Below are 11,803 nucleotides of genomic sequence, written 5' to 3' on the forward strand. Positions count from 1 at the left end.
AGAAAGTCTTCCAGAAGTTTTGTCAAAGCATTAAATTTATAATTTTAAATTTAGTATCAATTTAATGCGATTTAATGTTTTATATTGTCGATTATGTTTATTAGCAAGTTTTTCAATTTTTTAATTACGATTTTATTAAATGAAATTTTATTTTAAACCGAAGTTTTATTGATAATTATCATTGCTTAAATTGAACAATATTTATTTTTTTGAAAGATTTTAAAATTACTTTGTTCTTTTGATGGAATGATTTTGCACCACATAAAAAACGACATATAAATTGAAATATGAATCTATTAAAAATATAATACAAATATATTAATTTCAGTTGATAATTTGCATGCATTTAAAAGCAAAATAAAGTTATGATTTTTTTTTTTTTTTTTTTTTTTTTTGCAAAATGTTTAGGTTATCTTACAATGTAAATAAATCACTACTTATAAGAAAAAAGTATTTCTATATTTGAATATATAAAACGTCTACGATTTAGCACATGAATAAAGCTTTATAAATAGAAAAAACAAGCCGTGTAGTTATGCGATACAACATTATGAGTACAAAACAGACGCGCACCACAAGGTTAACCTTAAATCTTAATTATTGTTTTTGATTAATTAAATATCAAAGTTTAATTCTTTATTTTATTAACACTAATAATATGCAATTAGATTAAGTTTGTTGCTAAAGCTGAATGTATTTTTTTGTTAAAGTTTATTTTTAAAAATTTATTTTAAATTTAAACAAAAAAATCATGTTATAAAATAGTTTCCTTATATCTCGTAAGAAATATTAGTCTCCAATTGGAAAACAGTTAGTTTATATCCAAAAGTAACCAAAGAACATTTTTCAAATGTCTGAATCCTGCCCACATGTAAGAACAAAACTAGCTTTATCGCGTGTTTTCTTTCATAGCGTCAAGCCTAATCCGTTGTTAAAAATACAAACCAATCACAGTTAATCTTACACGCCGGCACTAATTACCAACGCAAATCACAACCGATTTGAAACATTCGACAACCTAGAAAATTTCGGACCGATCGGGTCCTGATTGTGACCCTGCAATGGTCTCAATGTTCGAACAACCAGACAACTAAACGACCACCCCCACCCTCCAATTGTCTCTCCCCCCACCTCCGTGTAATAACGTGAATAATAAATGAAATATTGTTCAGACGAGTATCGTGTTACCCGTGGAATCGATACCGCCATGGTGTTTTGTTTCTACAAGTCCTACGGTCATTAAAGGCTCAAGACCTAAAAGATTCGATACTCCACATCCGGACTGGACTCGATGTCAAAGGGTGAAATCGATACCAAAACACCTTAATGGACTTGTTTATTTGTATCTTTGTAACTTGGTAAAAATAAACCTTTTGTTTATATATATATATATATATATATATATATATATATATATATATATATATATATATATATATATATATATATATAGATGTGTGTGTGTGTGTGTTTGTGTGTGTGTGTTTGTGTGTGTGTGTGTACATTTGTATAACCTCGAAAATAAATAATCTCCTAAATCAAATGTAAATGCGATATGTTTAATGTTTAGATTCCCCAAAGAAAAAATCTTTAAAAAGTAGATCTACTGCAAATTTGAAGATTTCGTGAGTAGGCTACTCTAGATTGATGAACAGCTAGCTACTTTATTCATTGACTAAAAAAAATGTGTAATAGTGTGACGTGTACAACAGTAGTAGTAATGTGAATTTAATAAACTACACGAAACCTCAACAGTTTCATCCAGGCTGGGCCCACCCCCCACTTTTCCTTTTCTACTATAACCCCGCCTGACAATACAATCAATATGTAGGCATACTGTTAACATATAGGCCCTATTCACAGACATGCCTGCATTATATACTCACCCACCACCCCCACCCCACCCGTCCAACAAAATACTTTAAAACCTGTTCCAAGGATCGTCACGTTTCAATGCCCCCATTCAGACTATACCCGTGTACCCTTGTCCGTGTTCAGCCAACCGTAACGAATCAACAACTATCCCTCACTACATCAAAACACAAGCCGCTATTGATACCAGAAGGTCATGAACTTGACCTTTGGTTCAACTTTAAATTGGGTGTGTTCTATATTTTTGTACGCCCCTGGTATTCACAAGAAGGGAGCTATTCGCACGTCTCGTATATGCTTTAAGCTCTTTGAGGCGTGGTTCTTTATCCTTATAATTATCACGTATATTGATCAGGCATGACGTTTGTCAAGTTTCAACAAAACCTATCCAGTTAAACAAACTAGAGGCAGTCTGTATTTAATGAAATGTAAAAGAAATCCCGTACACTTAAAAATGTATTTAATGAAAGGTGAATTAGAAAATAATTACATAACTTGTCAGCTCGCTGTCTTGGACTTACTGGGCAAAATATGTTTATTAATTAAGAAAACGTTCTACTGAAATATAAATTATTTTAAAAAGGTCTCAGTATTATTAATCTTAATGAATAAATTATTATTTTATTTAATTGGCAAAACGTTTATAAAATTGAAAAAATGAAAAACACAAAAAAAAAAAAAACGGAAACAAGAAATTACGATTTAACTTTTTTTCGAAACATTTAGAAACAAGGATACAAAGAGTATAAATAGATCCTAAAACAACTTTTCCTATTTAACGCCTTACATAGAAATTACACATTTGATATGACCAAACATTTTGTTTATTACAATACGATAGTGTTAGATGAAAAAGCATGCAATACAAAGAACACAACGACGTTGTGAGTTCTATTAAAACAACTGGTGCCAACACAAAGAAATCGTTCAGTGAGTTCAGCATGCAAAGAATTCACAAACCACGCTGTTATGTACATCTCTAAACTTTATATACACGGCAAAGACGAAACAAAACTAGATATAAATATATAGCTGTCAGCTAGCTTGATTTGGCTAGTAAAGAAAATATATTGCTTGCAGCTAGCTTGAAGTGATTATTTAAAAAAAAAGTTGTCAGCTAATTTGACGCTAATAAGCAAATTTATAAATGTCAGCTAATTTTTTTATAAAAATATCTATTTCTGTCAATGAAGTTATCTATACTAAACAAATGTATAGCTGTCAATTAGCTTGAAGTGACTTATTGTCAAGAAACTTGAGTGAATATCCGACAGCTAGCTTGCAGTGACTTTCAGTTAGCTTGAAGTATCTAGGGGTCAACTAGCTTCATGTAACTGTCAGCTAGTCAAAGTAACTAGCTGTCAGCTAGTTTAAGTAACTATTTGTCAGCTAGCTTCAGGTAACTAGCTGTTAGCTATTTTGATGTAACTAGTTATCAGCTAGCTTGAAGTAACTAGCTGTCAGCAATCTTAAAGTGACTAGCTGTCAGCTACCTTAAAATGACTAGCTGCCAGCTAGCTTTAAGTAACAAACTTCCAGCTAGTTGCAAGTAACTAGCTGATAGCTAGCTGCAAGTCAGCTAGCTTGAAGTATCTAGCTGCCAGCTAGCTTGAATTGACTGGCTGTCAGCTAGTTTAAAGTGACTATTTGTCAGCTAGCTTGAAGTATCTAGCTGTCAGCTATCTTGAAGTATCTAGCTGACAGCTAGCATGACGTGTATAGTAACCCTATCTCTAGCTAGTGAAGACAGCCTTACCCAGCAGGACCCCGACCTGTGACCGTGGGGACTTGTGTAGCTCCCATAACTGGCTCACGATGTAGTCTTCAAAACTCTGAACACGAGAGTCGGTGTCTTAGTTAGGTGCTTCAGTACTTTGTCTTAATTAGGTGCTTCATGTGTACACAGGAGAGTCTATGTCTTAGTTAGGTGGTTCAGTACTTTGTCTTAATTAGGTGGTTCAGTACTTTGTCTTAATTAGGTGCTTCAGTACTTTGTCTTAATTAGGTGCTTCAGTACTTTGTCTTAATTAGGTGCTTCAGTACTTTGTCTTAATTAGGTGCTTTAGTACTTTGTCTTAATTAGGTGCTTCAGTACTTTGTCTTAATTAGGTGCTTCAGTACTTTGTCTTAATTAGGTGCTTCAGTACTTTGTCTTAATTAGGTGCTTCAGTACTTTGTCTTAATTAGGTGCTTTAGTACTTTGTCTTAATTAGGTGCTTCAGTACTTTGTCTTAATTAGGTGCTTTAGTACTTTGTCTTAATTAGGTGCTTTAGTACAAGGTCTTAATTAGGTGCTTCAGTACTTTGTCTAAATTAGGTGGTTCAGTACTATGTCTTAATTAGGTGCTTCAGTACTTTTTCTTAATTAGGTGGTTCATTATTATGTCTTAATTAGATGGTTCAGTGCTATGTCTTAATTAGGTGCTTCGGTACTGTGTCTTAATTAGGTGGTTCAGTACTTTGTCTTAATTAGGTGCTTCAGTACTTTGTCTTAATTAGGTGCTTCAGTACTTTGTCTTAATTAGGTGCTTCAGTACTTTGTCTTAATTAGGTGCTTTAGTACTTTGTCTTAATTAGGTGCTTCAGTACTTTGTCTTAATTAGGTGCTTCAGTACTTTGTCTTAATTAGGTGCTTCAGTACTTTGTCTTAATTAGGTGCTTCAGTACTTTGTCTTAATTAGGTGCTTTAGTACTTTGTCTTAATTAGGTGCTTCAGTACTTTGTCTTAATTAGGTGCTTTAGTACTTTCTCTTAATTAGGTGCTTTAGTACTAGGTCTTAATTAGGTGCTTCAGTACTTTGTCTAAATTAGGTGGTTCAGTACTATGTCTTAATTAGGTGCTTCAGTACTTTTTCTTAATTAGGTGGTTCATTATTATGTCTTAATTAGATGGTTCAGTGCTATGTCTTAATTAGGTGCTTCGGTACTGTGTCTTAATTAGGTGGTTCAGTACTTTGTCTTAATTAGGTGCTTCATGTGTACACAGGAGAGTCTATGTCTTAGTTAGGTGCTTCAGTACTAGGTCTTAATTAGGTGCTTCAGTACTTTGTCTTAATTAGGTACTTCAGTACTTTGTCTTAATTAGGTGCTTTAGTACTAGGTCTTAATTAGGTGCTTCAGTACTTTGTCTAAATTAGGTGGTTCAGTACTATGTCTTAGTTAGGTTCTTCAGTACTTTTTCTTAATTAGGTGGTTCATTATTATGTCTTAATTAGATGGTTCAGTGCTATGTCTTAATTAGGTGCTTCACGTGTACACATGATAGTCTGTCTTAATTAGGTGCTTCAGTACTTTGTCTTAATTAGGTGTTTCATTACTATGTCTTAATGAGGTGGTTCAGTACTATGTCTTAATTAGGTCTTTCAGTACAATGTCTCAATTAAGTGCTTCAGTACTATGTCCAAATAGGTGGTCCAGGTGTACACAAGAAAGTCTCTGTCTTAATTAGGTGGCTCAGATATACACAAGAGAGTCTGTGTCTTAATTAGGTGGCTCATGTGTACGGCAGGTGTGCGTCATAATTCATTACCGCCAGGACACTAACAAACTATGACCACACATGCATATTTTATCAACCAGCCATGCATACCAAATTAAGTAATCAAGATTTTCAATTAGTCAGGATATACAGTTACATAGATTCTGTTTGAGTTTTATAATATGTTTTTGTTGTTGTTCTGAGGTTGTTTTTGTTTATCTGTGTGCGCGTATGTGCATGAGAAGAAAATGAAATATAGAATACATTCTATAGGCTTCTTGTTAGAAATTTATATGAAAAAATAATTAATTAAGACCCATAATTTAATTATTATATTTAAAAAAAATTGCATTGTATTAACTTTGTGAATGCATAATAATTTATTTAAGAGATAAGGTCAAGCATTTTATGAACAGTTTATTATGGTGGCAGTATAAAAAATCACAACTCTATTGATGAGTTATGACACAATATAATACTATAACTCTTACCCTACGCCTGTTTACATCTTATCATGTCGTTAAATTAAACGCTAATCTTTTGCTTCGTATATATGAGTCTTATATCGAGTGCATGTTTAGTTAAGTGGGTGTGGAGAAGTAGACGAGTTTGTGTGTGGGGGGGGGGGGGGGAGGGGGAAGACGAGTTTAGTTGGCTGTGAGTATGGTTGGGGGGGGGGGGCAATTAGACAAGGTTAGTTGAGTGGAGTAGGAGTGGGAAAAGTAGACGAGTTTAATTGGGTGGGGGGGGGGGGGGTGGGGGACAAGTAGACGAGTCTAGTTTGATGGGGGAGGGGCAAGTATGGGGGATGGGGCAAGTGGACGAGTTTAGTTGGGTGTAAATTAGGTGGGGGTGGTGAAAGTAGAAGTGGTGTTTTATTTTCCAACTTTGAGTCATAGGGCAACAATTCACAACACACTACTGTCTTACTTTAATATCCCCAAGTTAACGAGGTATAACTAAAGTTAAGGATCGACTACTCTGTCAGACAATTTGAACACGCTTTTCGTTGTTAAAAGCTATGCACAGTTTTTCCCCTCTAAGTCACGCAGGTAAAGTTCCAACCCTACGCACAAAACGGCCCTGATTCACCCCCTGTTCACAGGCGTAGGGGATTTGTAAGGGTATCGATTTATTGATTGGTTCGATAAGCTATCAATCACTGCTAGACCCACTCTGTCGTTTTGAGGTTCAGGTTCAATATTGCGCTAACACCACAGACACAACAGAATAGGAAAGTTAAAATAGATATTCATGATGTTAAGTTGACCTAGATTAATGCTGACATATATTTTTAATGCACTTGAATATATATATATATATATATATATATATATATATATATATATATATATATATATATATATATATATATATATATATATATATATATATATATATAATTATGTTTTAATAATTGGTACTGTGGATTCAGCAATAGAACATTTTAATTATACAGTGTAAGGTAATGAAATAAATAGAAATCCTACGTCGGGTAGTAAATTAAAAACTACGTGTCGGATTATAATCCCAGATAAGAGGATTACATTTTCTTTTAGATGTTGAAGGCTTCGTAACAAAAATACATGCATATTTTGTAAACAAACGTATTAGCTATCTATCTATAATCACCGTTGTTTATATTCATTGATAGACATAACATTGCATGGCGGAAAACGATATGGACTTGCATATTAACACATTTGTAATCTTAGTTACGTAGTAAACAAAAAGTGTTATAGGTGGTTTCGAGATTATATTTGACTGTTTGGTCATTATTTGCTTAAGTTATCTCTTTAACATCCCCCCCAACACCCACATACTCATTACACCATGCCAGGGGTCGGCAACCTTTTGAAGCGGAAGAGCCTAGAGTTACAATTTTCAAAATTTCACTAGTTTTAAAGAGCCACTAACATTTTTTTATTTCAAATATTTAATTTTTTGATTAAGATTATTAGTATTTGAGCAAGGAGCTAGAGAGCCGCATCTTGATATCAAAAGAGCCGCATGCGGCTCGCGAGCCGCAGGTTGCCGACCCCTGCACCATGCTAATGAGTACTCTTGCTATCCGACTGGTGCATTCGTTAAGATGGAAATTAGTCTCTAAACAAAATTGATTAAAGGCACTCCTAAATTAGAGTAAAAGAATATAACTTGGTTTTTCAAATTTGCTGTTGAATGGAATATTGTTGTGTTTTGAAGATGCTTAAGAAACGTGTTAATTTAAATGCTCGTCTTCTTTAAAAATATAGCTACGTTGTGAAACAAGAAAATATTTTCAAACATTAAAAACTACATCCTTGCACATAAGGATTTGACTTTTACAATCATTATTGGCACAATACAAAAAAAAAAAAAAAAAATGGTATAATTAACTCCCTTTCTCGCAAGCCGTAAAACACACAGAACTTAACATCAGCGTCTATTTGAGGTTTGTTGTTTTAATCCAGGGGTCTCCAAACTACGGCCCGCGGGCCGGATGCGGCCCGCGAAGTCCTCTCATCCGGCCCGCGGAGATCCTTTTGTCCAAGAAAAATCGTTAGTTGGTGATGGCTTAGGAACTTTGCCCATAAAAATCAAAGACATGCATGTAAGAAACTGGCCCCCGAACTAAAATTTGAAAGTTAACGCGGCCCTCGGACTGAAAAGTTTGGAGACCCCTGTAATCAAACAGCTGATAGCCCACGTGATATTTAAAATTCCCAGTTCAATTGTCTTTCTCCTGAAGACTCTGATCAGACTCTTTGGTACTCGCAGAATTGATTTTTTATATCATTGATTTCGAAGAATAATATCTCCGTGATCTTTAACCTTACATATGTGTGATATCGTGATCTTAAACCTTACATATGTCTAATATCGTAATCTTTAACCTTACATATGTCTAATATGGTGATCTGTAACCTTACATATGTCTAATATCGTAATCTTTAACCTTACATATGTCTAATATGGTGATCTGTAACCTTACATATGTCTAATATCGTAATCTTTAACCTTACATATGTCTAATATGGTGATCTGTAACCTTACATATGTCTAATATCGTAATCTTTAACCTTACATATGTCTAATATGGTGATCTGTAACCTTACATATGTCTAATATCGTAATCTTTAACCTTACATATGTCTAATATGGTGATCTGTAACCTTACATATGTTTAATATCGTAATCTTTAACCTTACATATGTCTAATATGGTGATCTGTAACCTTACATATGTCTAATATCGTAATCTTTAACCTTACATATGTCTAATATGGTGATCTGTAACCTTACATATGTTTAATATCGTAATCTTTAACCTTACATATGTCTAATATGGTGATCTTTAACCTGGGTCGGGGGGGGGGGGGGGGGGGGGGGGCGGTGCGGGGGGTGCAGTCCGAACTGGCGATATCATTTAAGGGGTGACACCAAATCGGAAATTGTAAACAATTTTTGTCAAAACAATCTTCTATCCAGTAATAAAATGGAAATGGTAGAGGGGTTAAAAGTTTTTTTAAGGTTGTGTGGTTATAAGAACAGTACCGTACCGTGTGACACCATACAATATATGCGCACGCACACACACACATACACAATCGCATAAAAATTTTATATGTATGTATATATAATCATTAATATTTTTTGGCGAACATTATGGTGCCATATCTGGCAACCCGGTGGTAAAATAAGCACAGGCGCTGTTGTTATAATGATCTATCACTTGCACTTGCTTGCCATTGCGGCTTACTTTTTTTTTTACTTCAACTATTTTTAGATCAGTCATTGATTCAAAGGTCACGATGAACTGATCTTATAACAAAGTCGTTAATTAGGTCACTTACGTTCATTTGGCACGAGGCAGGGGTTGTTTTGGTTGGCGCCAAGAAAATGTTTGTGTCGTCTGACGTCTGAGTTGGGGGTTCTTTCGGTGTGGCCCAGCGCCTCAGCTACTGACATGGCGGGGGTTACTCCAGGGGTTAAGGTTCAAATCCGTCCTCTGTCTTATTTCAAATCAAATATCCTGTGTTAAAATGTTTTATCGTATTAGTTCCTCTGTCTTATTTCAAATCAAATATACTGTGTTAAAATGTTTTATCGTATTAGTTCCTCTGTCTTATTTCAAGTCAAATATCCTGTGTTAAAATGTTTTATCGTATTAGTTCCTCTGTCTTATTTCAAAATATCCTGTGTTAAAATGTTTTATCGTATTAGTTCATGAGAAACCGCTGTGTACTCTACAGAAGAGGGGATGATGTTTTATTTTCTAAATACGTGAGACTTAAATGGATACCAAATTTTTTAAATAAAAATATATTTTTCATTTAATGATGGATGATGGGACGGCATGGTTAAGAGGTTGAGCACTCGACTACCAATCCGAAAGTCTCGAGTTTGGATTTCGGTCTCGACTTGAATCTACAGGACGTCCCTGAGTCTACCCAGCTCTTTTGAGTACCTGACTCTTGTTAGGAAAAGCAAATGCTGTTGGGCATAATGCAGACCATACTATCTATTCATATACCAAGGCCACTAAAACAGGTAAACTCTACCCCGCCTGCCCTTTAGAAATAAGAAACAATACATACATTTTCCTAAGCATAATTTCAAAATGGATGCGTGCAGATCGAGTTTTTTTTTTAAAATGAAAAGGCACAATTAGATGCGGAAAAGTATGGTGTTAGTCTTTTTGTGATGCAAGTGACAAAACAGATAAAATTCAGCTTAAATGGCGTCACATAATTTATCAACTCTCTAAAACAAATCAAATTTATTACTAGCCCAAGGTATACATAGCTTAAAGGCATCAAAACAAACCTTTTCTAAAAAAAATCGATATTTCTTTTGACTATCACACGTTTAAAACCAACGATATTAATGTGTACGTATAGCTCTAGGCTGCCATGAAATTGATTCTATAGCCATATTTATGGGGTAATGTGTATGTTCACTGTATGCTTGATATTTCTTGTACTATGCTAGTGTAGTAAAGCTAACTTAAAATAAACCGGGAGTGATCTCCCCTAAACTTTCTCGAATATTCTTATATAACTTGGAATATAGACATGATTTTAAATTACTTAAACTTTTAAAAATAGAATACAATCTCATAGAAAAAAGAATTGCGCACCAAGCAAACGCCAAAACAAAATGTGCATAATAGTGCGCAATATTATTAGTACTTTATAAATTTACATGCGTTTTTTGAGAAATCGGAAATAGCGTAAATTAGTACTTCCGGTCAACGGAAAGTACTCAAAATTTGACAGAAGGTAGAAAATTAGATCTTTTACTTACATGTGAAATTTCATTTATCTATCTGAAATAGTACTCAAGTTATAGGCTTTTGAAAAATTCAAATTAGAAAAAGTACCACTTCCGGTTATCGGAAATAGCTCAAAAGTTGATACGTATCTACGATTTTGATAAAATACTTATATATGAAATTTCATCAACCTAGCTGTAACGGTACTCAAGTTATCTTGTTTACACACAGACATACACACACACACTCAGACAGACACACAGAAAGACGGACAAAATTGCAAAATTATGTTTTTCCGTATCAGTGAGGTGTAAAACGTCGAGATTTGTAAAAAATCTCGATTTCTTTTGCACGATTACAAGACTTTCTTTATACTTCGTATATACGAGAAAGTAAAAACAACATTATATCTGGTTTAGTTATAATCTCTATTCCATTTTTCACTAAATTGTAAGAGTTATTAACAAAGAAAAATTTCAATTAATATTTTTTTTTTGCTTTTTAAATAGAATACACAAGATCATTAATAAATAAGAAATTCTTACATAAATCTAATTATATTTAACATAATCTGCTTTGTAATGAGATATTCTTAACTATACAACACATCCAATGAAAGAGTCTTTTATATTTTTACCTTGTATTATCGCTAAGCATATCCCGTAAAAAACTTAGATTAGAATTGACGAAACAAATTAAAACCTATGAGCTCAAGCACAAAGCGGTGTCACAACTAGCTTGAATAAATTAAACAGACCCACGCATGCGTCGTAGGCGTTCTTACATGTCACCCGACCGTACAGCGAAGATAGTGTTACTATAAAATATTTTTATAGATTTTTATTTCGCCTTTAGAAAATTATTTCCCCATTCATTTCATTTAGGTAACGGAGAGTAGCGCCCCCTTTTCCCTGCTGTGTTGTGTTCGAGACAAACCTCGGGCAGTCGAGCGGCCATGATTGTCGTCATGGCGACCATGTCAACATCAGATAAAAGTCAACATGAGGCGTCCTCAGCTTGATAGCAGAAGGTAAATTGTTGTATCTGGAGAAGTGTTTGCCCACCTGCTATAAGGAACACACCTAAATGTTAATTACATACGTGTTAAAAGGTGCAGCACAATAGTAATTTTTTTCTACTTTACACATAGGCTTCTTTATACTTAGCTCAAATACACATATACACATACATATTATG

At 34.2% G+C, this 11,803-nt stretch overlaps 1 protein-coding gene across 3 annotated transcripts in view; it reads right to left on the minus strand.

The window, feature by feature from the left end:
- Nucleotides 1-11,497, minus strand: part of LOC131948378 (trichohyalin) — a 33,552-nt gene extending 22,055 nt beyond the window's left edge. For 2 of the 3 annotated variants that reach the window (XM_059309985.1, XM_059309984.1), the window contains exons 1-2: nt 9,186-9,290; nt 3,629-3,704 (exon numbers count right to left, since the gene is read on the minus strand). In XM_059309985.1, the coding sequence (XP_059165968.1) occupies nt 3,629-3,704; nt 9,186-9,191 (82 nt within the window). In that variant the 5' untranslated portion in view covers nt 9,192-9,290. Of the gene's footprint in view, nt 1-3,628; nt 3,705-9,185; nt 9,365-11,243 lie in introns of those variants that run through there. The other variant, XM_059309986.1, reaches the window with a different exon arrangement.
- Nucleotides 11,498-11,803: the final 306 nt, after the last annotated feature.

This window comes from Physella acuta, unplaced genomic scaffold (genome assembly GCF_028476545.2).
Source record: "Physella acuta isolate Inbredline_101_S28 unplaced genomic scaffold, ASM2847654v3 ptg000642l, whole genome shotgun sequence".
Lineage (NCBI taxonomy): Eukaryota > Metazoa > Mollusca > Gastropoda > Physidae > Physella > Physella acuta.